General features: G+C 42.6%; 1 protein-coding gene across 1 annotated transcript in view; it reads right to left on the bottom strand.

The window, feature by feature from the left end:
• esamb (endothelial cell adhesion molecule b) overlaps positions 1-12,955 on the bottom strand; it is an 87,996-nt gene extending 75,041 nt beyond the window's left edge. The window contains exon 1 of the mRNA XM_041876979.2: positions 12,521-12,955. Coding sequence (XP_041732913.1) covers positions 12,521-12,575 — 55 coding nt within the window. The 5' untranslated portion in view covers positions 12,576-12,955. The remainder of the gene's footprint in view (positions 1-12,520) is intronic.
• Positions 12,956-13,539: the final 584 nt, after the last annotated feature.

The raw sequence follows: 13,539 nt of genomic DNA, 5'->3' as shown, positions 1-13,539 counted from the left end.
TAAAGGACTCTCAGAGCATGAGAAACAAAGATTCTCTGGTCTGATGAAACCAAGATTGAACTATTTGGTCTGAATGCCCAGTGTCACATCTGGAGGAAACCTGGCACCATCCCTACAGTGAAGCATGGTGGTGGCAGCATCATGCTGTGGGGATGTTCTCAGCGGCAGGGACTGGGAGACTAGTCAGGATCGAGGGAAAGATGAACGGAGCAAAGTACAGAGAGATCCTTGATGAAAACCTGCTCCAGAGCGCTCAGGACCTCAGACTGGGGTGAAGGTTCACCTTCCAACAGGACAACGACCCTAAGCACACAGCCAAGAGAATGCAGGAGTGGCTTCGGGACAAGTCTCTGAATGTCCTTGAGTGGCCCAGCCAGAGCCCGGACTTGAACCCGATCTAACATCTCTGGAAAGACCTGAAAATAGCTGTGTTGAGACGCTCCCCATCCAACCTGACAGAGCTTGAGAGGATCTGCAGAGATGAATGGGAGAAACTCCCCAAATACAGGTGTGCCAAGCTTGTAGCGTCATACCCAAGAAGACTCGAGGCTGTAATCGCTGCCAAAGCTGCTTCAACAAAGTACTGAGTAAAGGGTCTGAAAATGTATGTAAATGTAATATTTCAGTATTTGTTTTTGCTTTGTCATTATGGGGTATTGTGTGTAGATTGATGAGGGGAAAAAACTAACAATTTAATACATTTTAGAATAAGGCTGTAAAGTAACAAAATGTGGAAAAAATCATGGTCTGAATATTTTCAGAATGCACTGTATATATGTGACTCGTTGCAGGAAACTAGGCGTATGTCACGGGTCACTACTTCACAGGAGAGCCATTTGAACGTTTTTTGGCAGAAATACCTTCTGGAACGTGAACTTTCATGTGCCTTAATAATAAACGTGTATTCCATCTGTAAATACGAATAAAATTGTTAAATTACGAGCCTAGTTGGTTTAGCCACAGAAAAAGACAGCAACCTTCCCGCTAGCCATGATTGGCTGAGATAATGAGTGGGCTGGACATGCCAAGAGATTAGGTCGGATTGGTCTGCCATATAGCACGCTTCTGTCTATTTGAGCTGGTCAGTATGTGTAGGTAATCCTGTCTAACACTGCTTTTAAAAAATATATATATTGCTTAGTTTAACTGCATAAGTGTTGCTCTCCACTTTCTGGAGGACCGCGTTTTGAAATCAGTGGAATTAAAGTATGATAGCTAAGGAGATTGAGAAAACACCTGTCTCCGGATTACATCTTCAGACTAATGGCAACCATGGCATCCATGACAGGGAGAAGCATCCAACCATGATGTATACGGGCAAGATAGTCTAGCTAGCTACATTTTCAGATTTGATGCGTTTCTAATTTTGACAGAAAGTCGTTTGCATTTCAAGTTAAAGTGTACTGTTAGAAAGCTAGCTAACGTTAGCTGGCTGGCTCACTAGCTAACGTTATAAGTATGATCTTATTATTCGTATCTCAGAGTCATTTGCTTGGCTAGTTATAGCCTAATGTTAGCTAGCTAGCTAACATTGAACCTGGTTGGTTAGCTACCTGCAGATTCATGCAGGGTAGTAATGTCATGAGTTGAGATTATAGTTCATTGTTTAGTTTGCTAGCTAGCTACATGTCTTAACAAAAGACTCCACTATGCAAGTAGCCATTTCAATAGAATGTCACTGCGACAACTGTTGATAGACGTAGCTGGTAAATTCGCTCTGGCTATCTACTCTGATTTCAGAGCACGGGTAAGATAGTCTAGCTAGCTACATTTTCAGATATTACACGTTTCTAATTTTGACAGAAAGTCGTTTGCATTTCAAGTTAAAGTGTACTGTTAGAAAGCTAGCTAACGTTAGCTGGCTGGCTCACTAGCTAACGTTATAAGTATGATCTTATTATTCGTATCTCAGAGTCATTTGCTTGGCTAGTTATAGCCTAATGTTAGCTAGCTAGCTAACATTGAACCTGGTTGGTTAGCTACCTGCAGATTCATGCAGGGTAGTAATGTCATGAGTTGAGATTATAGTTCATTGTTTAGCTAGCTAGCTAGCTACATGTCTTAACAAAAGACTCCACTATGCAAGTAACCATTTCAATAGAATGTTCTTGATGTCAATGCGACAACTGTTGATAGACGTAGCTGGTAAATTCGCTCTCTGGCTCCGATTTCAGATCACTCTCGTCTGAGTGTGCCAGAGCGCAGAATAACTGACAAATTTACGAACGCTCAACACCCATTGACTATGGCCGGTGGTTAAAAGTTTATCAACTTTCAAAGCAGAATTACTTTCCCATTGTTCCTCAACTGTAGTGTATGATATACCATTTTCTATCTCTGAGTCTCTACTTTTATCCAATGTAAAAAACACAATTTCAAATTTTGCTACATAAGACCGAATCGAGCCGGTCGGTCACATATAGTGGGTGAAAAAAATTATTTAGTCAGCCACCAATTGTGCAAGTTCTCCCACTTAAAAAGATGAGAGAGGCCTGTAATTTTCATCATAGGTACACGTCAACTATGACAGACAAAATGAGGGAAAAAAATCCAGAAAATCACATTGTAGGATTTTTTATGAATTTATTTGCAAATTATGGTGGAAAATAAGTATTTGGTCAATAACAAACGTTTCTCAATACTTTGTTATATACCCTTTGTTGGCAATGACACAGGTCAAACATTTTCTGTAAGTATTCACAAGGTTTTCACACACTGTTGCTGGTATTTTGGACAATTCCTCCATGCAGATCTCCTCTAGAGCAGTGATGTTTTGGGGCTGTCGCTGGGCAACACGGACTTTCAACTCCCTCCAAAGATTTTCTATGGGGTTGAGATCTGGAGACTGGCTAGGCCACTCCAGGACCTTGAAATGCTTCTTACGAAGCCACTCCTTCGTTGCCCGGGCGGTGTGTTTGGGATCATTGTCATGCTGAAAGACCCAGCCACGTTTCATCTTCAATGCCCTTGCTGATGGAAGGAGGTTTTCACTCAAAATCTCACGATACATGGCCCCATTCGTTCTTTCCTTTACACGGATCAGTCGTCCTGGTCCCTTTGCAGAAAAACAGCACCAAAGCATGATGTTTCCACCCCCATGCTTCACAGTAGGTATGGTGTTCTTTGGATGCAACTCAGCATTCTTTGTCCTCCAAACACGACGAGTTGAGTTTTTACCAAAAAGTTCTATTTTGGTTTCATCTGACCATATGACATTCTCCCAATCCTCTTCTGGATCATCCAAATGCACTCTAGCAAACTTCAGACGGGCTGGACATGTACTGGCTTAAGCAGGGGGACACGTCTGGCACTGCAGGATTTGAGTCCCTGGCGGCGTAGTGTGTTACTGATGGTAGGCTTTGTTACTTTGGTCCCAGCTCTCTGCAGGTCATTCACTAGGTCCCCCCGTGTGGTTCTGGGATTTTTGCTCACCGTTCTTGTGATCATTTTGACCCCACGGGGTGAGATCTTGCGTGGAGCCCCAGATCGAGGGAGATTATCAGTGGTCTTGTATGTCTTCCATTTCCTAATAATTGCTCCCACAGTTGATTTCTTCAAACCAAGCTGCTTACCTATTGCAGATTCAGTCTTCCCAGCCTGGTGCAGGTCTACAGTTTTGTTTCTGGTGTCCTTTGACAGCTCTTTGTTCTTGGCCATAGTGGAGTTTGGAGTGTGACTGTTTGAGGTTGTTGACAGGTGTCTTTTATACTGATAAGTTCAAACAGGTGCCATTAATACAGGTAACGAGTGGAGGACAGAGGAGCCTCTTAAAGAAGAAGTTACAGGTCTGTGAGAGCCAGAAATCTTGCTTGTTTGTATGTGACCAAATACTTATTTTCCACCATAATTTGCAAATAAATTCATAAAAAATCCTACAATGTGATTTTCTGGATTTTTTTTCTTCTCAATTTGTCTGTCATAGTTGACGTGTACCTATGATGAAAATTACAGGCCTCTCTCATCGTTTTAAGTGGGAGAACATGCACAATTGGTGGTTGACTAAATACTTTTTTCCCCCACTGTATGTTGAAGAGGGTGGGGCTCAAACTGCATCCTTGTCTCACCCAACAGCCCTGTGGAAATAAACGTGTGTTTTTTGCCAATTTTAACCGCACACTTGTTTGTGTATATGGATTTTTATAATGTCGTATGTATTTCCCCCAATACCGCTTTCTTTCTATTTTATCATTTAATTTAGGATCAACACAACAGGCGTTTTTTGGGTTGGAGGGTTTGTATTTTGTCCTGTAGTTCATTCAATGTAATTGGAGAATCCAGTGGGTTCTGATAGTCTTTAATAGTTGATTCTAAGATTTGTATTTGATCATGTATATGTTTTTGCTGTTTGTTCTTTGTTATAGAGCCAAAAAGATTGGGGAAGTGGTTTATCCATACATCGCCGTTTTGGATAGATAACTCTTCATGTTATTGTTTGCTTAGTGTGTTGCAATTTTCCCAGAAGTGGTTAGATTCTATGAATTCTTCAATTGCATGACGTGCTGTTCCTTTTTTTCCCCGTAGTGTATTTCTGTATTGTTTCAGTGATTCAGCATAAAAAAGGTGTAGGCTAAGGTTTTCTGGGTCTCTATGTTTTTGGTTCATTCTTAGGTTTTTGCATTCTTCATCAAACCATTTGTCATTGTTGTTAATTTTCTTTGGTTGTCTGCTTGAAATGTTTAGATTTGATAGGGAAGCTGAGAGGTCAAATGTACTGTTTAGGTTTTCTACCTTCACTATTACAGTGAAACGTTTTGTCCAGGAAGTTGTCTAAAAGGGATTGAATCTGTTGTTGCCTAATTGTTGTTTGGTAGGTTTCCACACTACTTTCCTTCCATCTATAGCATTTATTGATATTATTCAGTTCCTTTGGCTTTGATGCCTCATGACTGAGTATTGCTCTGTTCAAGTAGACTGTGATCTGAGGTGTCAGTGGGCTGACTGTGAACGCTCTGAGAGACTCTGGGTTGAGGTCAGTGATAAAGTAGTCTACAGTACTACTGTCAAGAGTCTCCTTGTCCAGTTCTGGCATTTAGGTCGCCACAGACTAGTACAGTGCCTTGCAAAAGTATTCATCCCCCTTGGCGTTTTTCCTATTTTGTTGCATTACAACCTGTAATTTAAATGGATTTGGATTTCATGTAATGGACATACACAAAATAGTCCAAATTGGTGAAGTGAAATGAAAAAAATAACTTCTTTCAAAAAATTCAAAAAAATCAATAACGGAAAAGTGGTGCGTGTATATGTATTCACCCCCTTTGCTATGAAGCCCCTAAATAAGATCTGGTGCAACCAATTACCTTCATAAGTCACATAATTAGTTAAATAAAGTCCACCTGTGTGCAATCTAAGTGTCACATGATCTGTCACATGATCTCAGTATATATATACACCTGTATATATAGGCCCCAGAGTCTGCAACACCACTAAGCAAGGGGCACCATGAAGACCAAGGAGCTCTTCAAACAGGTCAGGGACAAAGTTGTGGAGAAGTACAGATCAGGGTTGGGTTATAAAAAAATATCTGAAACTTTTAACATCCCAAGGAGCACGATAAAATCCATTATTAAAAAATTGAAAGAATATGGCACCACAACAAACCTGCCAAGAGGGCCGCCCACCAAAACTCACAGACCAGGCAACGAGGGCAATAATCAGAGAGGCAACAGACACCAAAGATAACCATGAAGGAGCTGCAAAGCTCCACAGCGGAGATTGGAGTATCTGTCCAAAGGACCACTTTAAGCCGTACACTCCACAGAGCTGGGCTTTCCAGAAATGTGGCCAGAAAAAACCAATTGCATAAATAAAAAAATAAGCAAACACGTTTGGTGTTTGCCAAAAGGCATGTGGGAGACTCCTCACACATATGGAAGAAGGTACTCTGGTCAGATGAGACTAAAATTGAGCTTTTTGGCCATCAAGGAAAACGCAATGTCTGGCGCAAACCCAACACCTCTCATCACCCCGAGAACAGTGAAGCACGGTGGTGGCAGCATCATGCTGTGGGGATGTTTTTTCATCTGTGGTATGACTTAAAGATCACTGTACACCAGTGTAACCCATCCAACTTGAAGGAGCTGGAGCAGTTTTGCCTTGAAGAATGGGCAAAAATCCCAGTGGCTAGATGTGCCAAGCTTATAGAGACATACCCCAAGAGACTTGCAGCTATAATTGCTGCAAAAGGTGGCTCTACAAAGTATTGACTTTGGGGGGGGTGAATAGTTATGCACGCTCAAGCTTTCAGTTTTCTTGTCTTATTTCTTGTTTGTTTCACAATAAAATATATTTTGCATCTTCAAAGTTGTAGGCATGTTGTGTAAATCAAATGATACAAACCCCAAAAAATAAATTTTAATTCCAGGCTGTAAGGCAACAAAATAGGAAAAATGCCAAGGGGGGTGAATACTTTCGCAAGCCACTGTACATGTCCCAGGGCCTGTAGGATGAAGAAGCTGTCTTCATCCTACAGGCCCCCTCTAGGATGAAGAAGCTGTCTTCATTAATGTATTGGGATTCTAGTGGGGGGATATAGGTAGCACACGGGAGGACATTTTCCTCTCCCTCTCTGCGGATCCATCCCCTGTAGTAGGCTCCCAGATTGCCCCCGGGAACCCTCCTTAGAACCAGACGTCACCTTCTAAGACCAGGTCACACACCTCCTGATCTACCCCATCCATCTGGCCCCGACAATGCATGCCTCTCTCTCACTCCGCAATGAATACTAATCTCTCATCTCCCCACAGCCAAAACCATCAATCTCCCTCCTCTGTTCAAGCACAGCCATCTTCTGCCCTTTTTCCATGACAAACCCATCTAGCTTTACTCTGCGAGCCTTTCATTCACCATTACAGAGCTAACCAATCTCTAACAGCTCTATACCACAGACCCATCCTCTGCTATTACACCCCCGGATCCCATCGCTCTATAATTAAAACACAAACAACTAATCTTCCACCCGCTCACAACAAAACTCTTCTCTTCGATCCGGTAATTTGTCTCCTACCTGCACAACAAAGCCAACAGAATAAAGGCAGGTTTTACGGACCACTGCTTTTCACACCTTTGTACCCTGCCTTGGAAATCAATGGCAAGACATTTTAAAATGTCATTGAAAGATGCTTTTACAGAGGTTTCCGTTTTAACAAAGGGCTGTTTGTGTTGGTACATGAAAGATAGAGGATGTACAACTGTTATTCCCCTCTATCTTAATGACATATTCAGGAAGCTGAGACTAGAACACCACAGCCTCCCACCTCACACTAGACTCAACACGATTGTAATGAATTGCAAAAACAAATCTACATAAATCTCAACTGAATGTGGTTTTGTTCTGATCTATGGCATGTGGCATGCTACACGTCTTTCCTCTACATACTTTCACATGTCCAGAACATCCAATATTTCAATATGATACTGTTAACCCCTGGACATCAAGTACTCCAACTGACATGCATTGTATGAAAAGTGAAATTGAGTCAAACCAAATTATATAAAAATCAACACTTAAAGGTGAATAAATGAACTGAAACACTATTGAGGCCAAAGCAAGGAGCACATTGTCTCAATCAGTAATTGTCAGAGTGGAATGATAGTGGTGTGGCCTCATTGGCCTGTGTTCCGACTCATCTTCCTGGCGACCTGAGCCTTCCGTTCCCCCCTCCCCCTTTCCTTCCTGCCCACCCCTTCCCTCCCCTGCCTTCCATTCTCCTGCCTTCCTACCCCACTTCCCTCCCATACCTGACCTCCCCCTCCCCTCCCCTGCCTGACGCCTGCCCTCTCCCACCTGCCCTCCCCCCCTGCCTGCCTGCACTGCCCTGCCTCACCTTCCCTCCCCTACCTCCCCTCCCCTGCCTGCCCTCCCACACCTTCCCTCCCCTGCCTGCCCTCCCCTGCCTGATGCCTGACCCCCCCCTGCCTTATGCCTGCCCTCCCCTGCATCATTAGTCACATGAGGACAGGACCTAGATGGAGATGTGGTGGTGGTGGTGAAGGGCTCCTGTCAGGCTGCAGCTGTGGCAGCACCCACACCGCCACCTTCACTGCAGTCAATCAGCGTGCCTCAGCCTCAGCTCGCTTCACTGCACTGCACTCAATTGTCAGACTCAGCTTCACCATCAGAACTTCTGTTTCCTTCCCCACAGAGTTACACTGTACCATAGTAGACTCGACAGACAACATAAATCATTGTACTGTATGTTCGACTGAGTATCATTGTGCCACAAAGACAGGCCTATTTATAGGCTTATTTTCAACCCATTAAAAACACAACCATTGTAGGCTACTTTTGTCTTTCTGCTAATTCAGACAGACACCTCAACATATTGGCAGTGTATAAAAGAAGGCTACTGTATGCTATTCTGAAGGGAGCTCAAACAACTAACAGAATGGAAAGATAAACACGGAGGAGTGAACATTACCATAAATATTCAAATACAAATATTAAAACAACTCAGTGTAACATGTTCGTCCATTCACTGTCAGTAGTAGTAGGAGTTAATGAGATTAAATATTGACTGTGTAGGTGCTACACGTCCTGGCTGCGTTGTGGGGGGTATATATAATTGCCCCAACTAGCTGGACATTAGCCTTGCTAATGGTCTCTGCTGAGAGAGGAGCTGACTCCGAGGCACTGGCTCCCTCCGTTCCATCCGCCTCCACTGTTACAATGGAATAAATGTGCTTTTGCTAACTTCATATATAGACACTGCTGAACACAAGTAAAACTTCTGGGGGGGGAAACAGTACTACTGTTCAATCATCTTTGATACCAAATATTTTTGCCTAACATAAAGCACTACGATTACTTAGTGACTAATCGCTCACATGTACCCAACATAAATTCACATATTTCAGTACAGGACAGTATATCTCCTACTATGATTTGACATAGAAAGTGTAGGGTGTCTACCCACTCTGACTAGAGCGGGTGAAAACACGCTTTGATGATGAAATTTCACTTCCTTATGTTATAAAATACATTTTACCAAGACAAATATGATTCTTCATGTTCTGAATCGTTCAGTGGGGTCTCCCTCTAACATATTATTAACATTATAGCCAAAAAGTCCGATTTCATAACCTAATATATCCAATAATAAGCACAGAGCTCTGTTGACAGAGCGGTGCCACTTCTCGCAGCGACTTTTGGGGATTTTACATGTTGTGGTGGTCATCTTCAAAGTTGTTTCCACAGGTGGCAAAAAGCTAAATTAGCATCTTATAAGCTGAATTAAATGTAAAATGCTTTCCAAATAAAAAGCTTGCAGTACGCTCAGTGCTCTGTTGACATTTCACAGAGATCAGCTTGTTTTTCTGAGAAATCTTTGAAAAATAACAGGAATTTTGCATTAATATGAAAAGTGTATAATATAATATGAAAATACTACATGTTATGTCTCAAAATCGATATCTATCTTACCTCCTATATTGTTTTATGTCCTCTGGATTTGAGAAGAAAGATGACGAGTTCAACGGTGAGCTGACGTAAATGTGCCCTTGAGCAAGGCACTTAACCCTAATTGCTCCTGTAAGTCGCTCTGGATAAGAGCGTCTGCTAAATGACTAAAATGTAAAAATGTAATGTAAAGCTGACGCAATGCTATTTTCCTGATTTTTGACCACTTTTTTTCTCTGGCCTCCATTGATTGTCACCCTAATCTTGGCTATCTTTACAAGGGTAAAAACTCCAATAACTTTTGAACGGATTATGATAGAAACATTAAGTTTCAACCATTGGTTTTCTTAGAGGATTAACATATTTTACCCCATTGGTCAAAATATGCGTTTTTGATTGGACACCCTTGAAAGTGGCAGAATAATTTACGCTTGCAAGCTACGAAAATAACATGTTTGTCGAATCAGCTGTCTCAATAAATAAAAAACTGTCACATAGCAATGTTATCATATCACTTCTGTCAGGCCTAATTGGCCAGTTTAAGTTAAAGTTTGGACATTTGCACTAGTCAACCCTTCCTCAATCCAATAGACCCCTAGCCTCATTTTACTGCTCTTCCTCCCCAGAGAGAGCAGAGTTACATGGCATCAGCAACCTGTCACTCAGCATGTGAAACGGAGCAAAACCCTGACAAAGCAGCTCATAGATCACATTAACACCTGCTGCTCCACAAGGTACACATACATCGACAGGAGACACTAATGGCTAACACCCACACCAACCCATAGGCTAGCTACATACATACGTAATCACCTTCCCTATCTAGCGGCAAACTGCAGTATCAGGGTCTGACATCTGCAGAACGTTATAGGGGCAGAGTTGAGTGGTTATAGCTGATAGTCTAGAGCACCTCTCCTCTGGGACCACCAAATGTTTCACAATTTTGTTGTAGCCCTGACCTAGATCACCTGATTCACCTAGTAAAGGGCTTGATGATTACAAGTTGAATCAGGTGTGTTAGCTGTGGAATAGTTCAAATACATGGAACGGTTCGGGGTCCCCGAGGAGAGGTTTGAAAATCCCTGGCCTAGAGCCTTCAAATTCAAATATGGACCTCTAAGCCAGTTCCACTGCTTTTTCCCCCCATTCTTCCCCTCTAATCAAGGACTGATTTTGAGTACTCAAATCTTACCCTAAGAGGTCTGGAGTACTGCTAGTTCTGTTTTACCTGATAATTAATTGCACCCACCTGGTGTCCGAGGTCTAAATCAGTCCCTGATTAGAGGGGCAGAATGAAAAATAATGGAAGAAGCAGTGGAACTGGCTTCGAGGTCCAGATTTAAATTTGAGGGATGTATTTCATACTAACAAAAGGGAAATGCCTTTTCTGGCTCATGTAGTTCAGTTGTCCACCCTTATTTACTGCTATCCTAATTGATCAAACACCAAACTCCACTCAGGTGTCCTGTCCTACGGCATTGATGATAAATCCTCTCTGACTGGAAGAGCTAATGGTTGCTGTCAATCCCCTGTCCCCCAGTAGGACAGACAGAAGTCAAATAATGCAATGAGTTGATCAGTTCATGTTGGCCATGGCCTATCCTAAAACACAGGGTTTACTCCAGGCTGAATGGACAGAGTGTGTCATGATGAACACACACCAACTCCATGTTTGCCATTTTAATCCCAGTCTGACGTGAAACCAGTTCCTCAGCCAGTCAGTCGTCATCACTCGCGTTTTAATCTCATCAGCCAAGACCGCCACCCGGGCTGGCCAGTGAATCTGTACCTTGTCCTTGCCTTGTTAAAACGCCAAGGCAAATCAGCGGATTACAACCTCCTTTGACTTCAGCAGCGTGGTCTGGGCAACTTAGTGACAACCACAATGCTCATCTCATTGTTGCTGGGAGTCAATCACATATCTAGTATGGGGGTTTCCTCAACACAAAATGGGTTCCAATAGGCCAGGGTTCCCCAACTGGCGGCCCACAGGTGATTTTATTTGGCCCTCCAAATATTTGTTTTTATTATTGTCGGACAAAAAAGCCTAAAAACACCAGCAACTCAGCTCCATGTGATTTTAATTTTGTAAATCTGTTCCAAAGTATTCCCACACAACAGAGAGATATGTGATCGTATACAAATGTAAGCAAGATTTGAAATGATTGTTTTAGTCAAATATTATATCTGTTTGGGCTTCTTGCGATCTATTTGCACTCTACAAATTATTTGTAATTATGTTCCGGATCCCTGACCATCCGCTCAAGAAAAGAAATCAACCCGCGGCTGAATCTAGTTGATGATCCCTGCAATCTGTGAGAGAACCTGATTCAAAACTACATCTCTACCATCAGAATCACAATGCTATTTGATAGTTTCAACTGTCCTGACAGGTGAAAAAATTTGAGATAGGTAGGCTATGAGCACACCACACCTTTCTCCCCTCCACTATTGAGGAAGCCAACACCTGGTTCAATGGTGCTTTGAAACAAGACAAATAATAGCCACCTAAAAAACATGTAGGATATATCTTATTATTCCGTGTACTAGATCACTTTTAATTTCAGGGGCCAAATCTCAGGAGATAATTTGAAGAAAAAACAGTTGTTACAAAACTATTGTAACACACCATGCAAATGCTTTTGGAACAGACAGTGGGTCCCACATTTCTAATCAATCTCATAGATCTATTGAAATCTAATAATGTAGATTTGGAGCCAATATATGCTTTTCATCATACTAGAACCCTAGACTAGAGCGCGAGGTCTTCACACAGGATTTAGGTATTCATAGGCTACATCATGTTTATAAAACAGGTGGTAGCCTACCACACAGCCCTTTCAGTTCCAAATCTTATAAACAATTTGTGACATGTTTTTTTTTACATCGCCTGAGGAATTTTCCAATGCCACACATCTTCTGAAAGCTACACAGAAGGACTAAATGTGAAAAAAATTACTTCTACCACAAGCCCTTGAAGACCATAACAGTCTGTGTTATAAATGACGCACTGAGCTGGAACGAAAATGTTTGAAACAGTGGAAAATGTGTCAAACTTGTTTACATAATCCAAAAAACAAAAGTGTAAATAGCCTGACTAGTTGTGGCACAAAATGATCTTACCTTGAAAAATCCATAACATTGACAAGAGCGCTCGGACTCTCCCAGAAATCGCCATCGCCCAACATGAACCGCACGTGCCCGGTGCGAGCCACAGGAGGAACAGCAAACTTGTACACAGAGGGAGTAGGCGTCAGTTGCCTCCTGTTCCGTGGGCTCTCCTCCGCTCGGCTTCTGGCCAAAGTGAACGCGGGAAGCAGAACTTCGACAGTATGGAAAGGTAATGGTTTATGAATTATTTCTGTTTTCCCGTCCGGCGAGCAAACATTTCACAGCACTGGCGCTGGTTCACTTCCACCATACAAGGGCAAAGACGTAATCATTTGTCGATAAGTCAACGCTCTGTTTCCCTTGAGTGTAACCCTGTCACTCCACAAACCCATACATTTATGATGGCGTCCCCGCTCTCTCCAGAGTTGAAATATATACAGCTGTCTCCTCTCCTCGTTCCCAAGGAGAACCGTTACAACCGGCCACCTACCCGCCTGCACCTGTACGCACATGAAAGCCCCGCCCCTATCATTTTAGACATGTCTTAATTTTGTACAGGAGGTTTTTATACTGTCTACTCTGTAACATCTCTACACAAGATTAATAATTTATAGTACTAATTACTATGAAATAAGGCTTGTAATGTAGCCCGACCCCCCCTGTCTCAGCCTCCAGCATCTCATACTGGAGCCCTAGAACCATGCCTCAGGACTACCTGGCCTGATGACTCCTGGCTGCCCACAGTCGACCTGGTCGTGCTGCTGCTCCAGTTTCAACTGTTCTGCCTGCGGCTATGGAACCCTGACCTGTTCACCGGACGTGCTACCTTGTCCCGGACCAGCTGTTTTCGACTCTCTCTCTCTCTCTACCGCACCTGCTGTCTCGACATCTAAATGCTTGGCTATGGAAAGCCAACTGACATTTACGCCTGAGGTACTGACCTGTTGCACCCTCTACAACCACTGTGATTATTATTTTACCCTGCTGGTCATTTATGAATGTTTGAACATCTTGAAGAACAATCTGTCTTT

Source organism: Coregonus clupeaformis, chromosome 5, assembly GCF_020615455.1.
Source record: "Coregonus clupeaformis isolate EN_2021a chromosome 5, ASM2061545v1, whole genome shotgun sequence".
Taxonomy (NCBI): domain Eukaryota; kingdom Metazoa; phylum Chordata; class Actinopteri; order Salmoniformes; family Salmonidae; genus Coregonus; species Coregonus clupeaformis.
The sequence above is the reverse complement of the archived record's forward strand: the minus strand, read 5'-3'. Positions and strand labels throughout refer to the sequence as shown.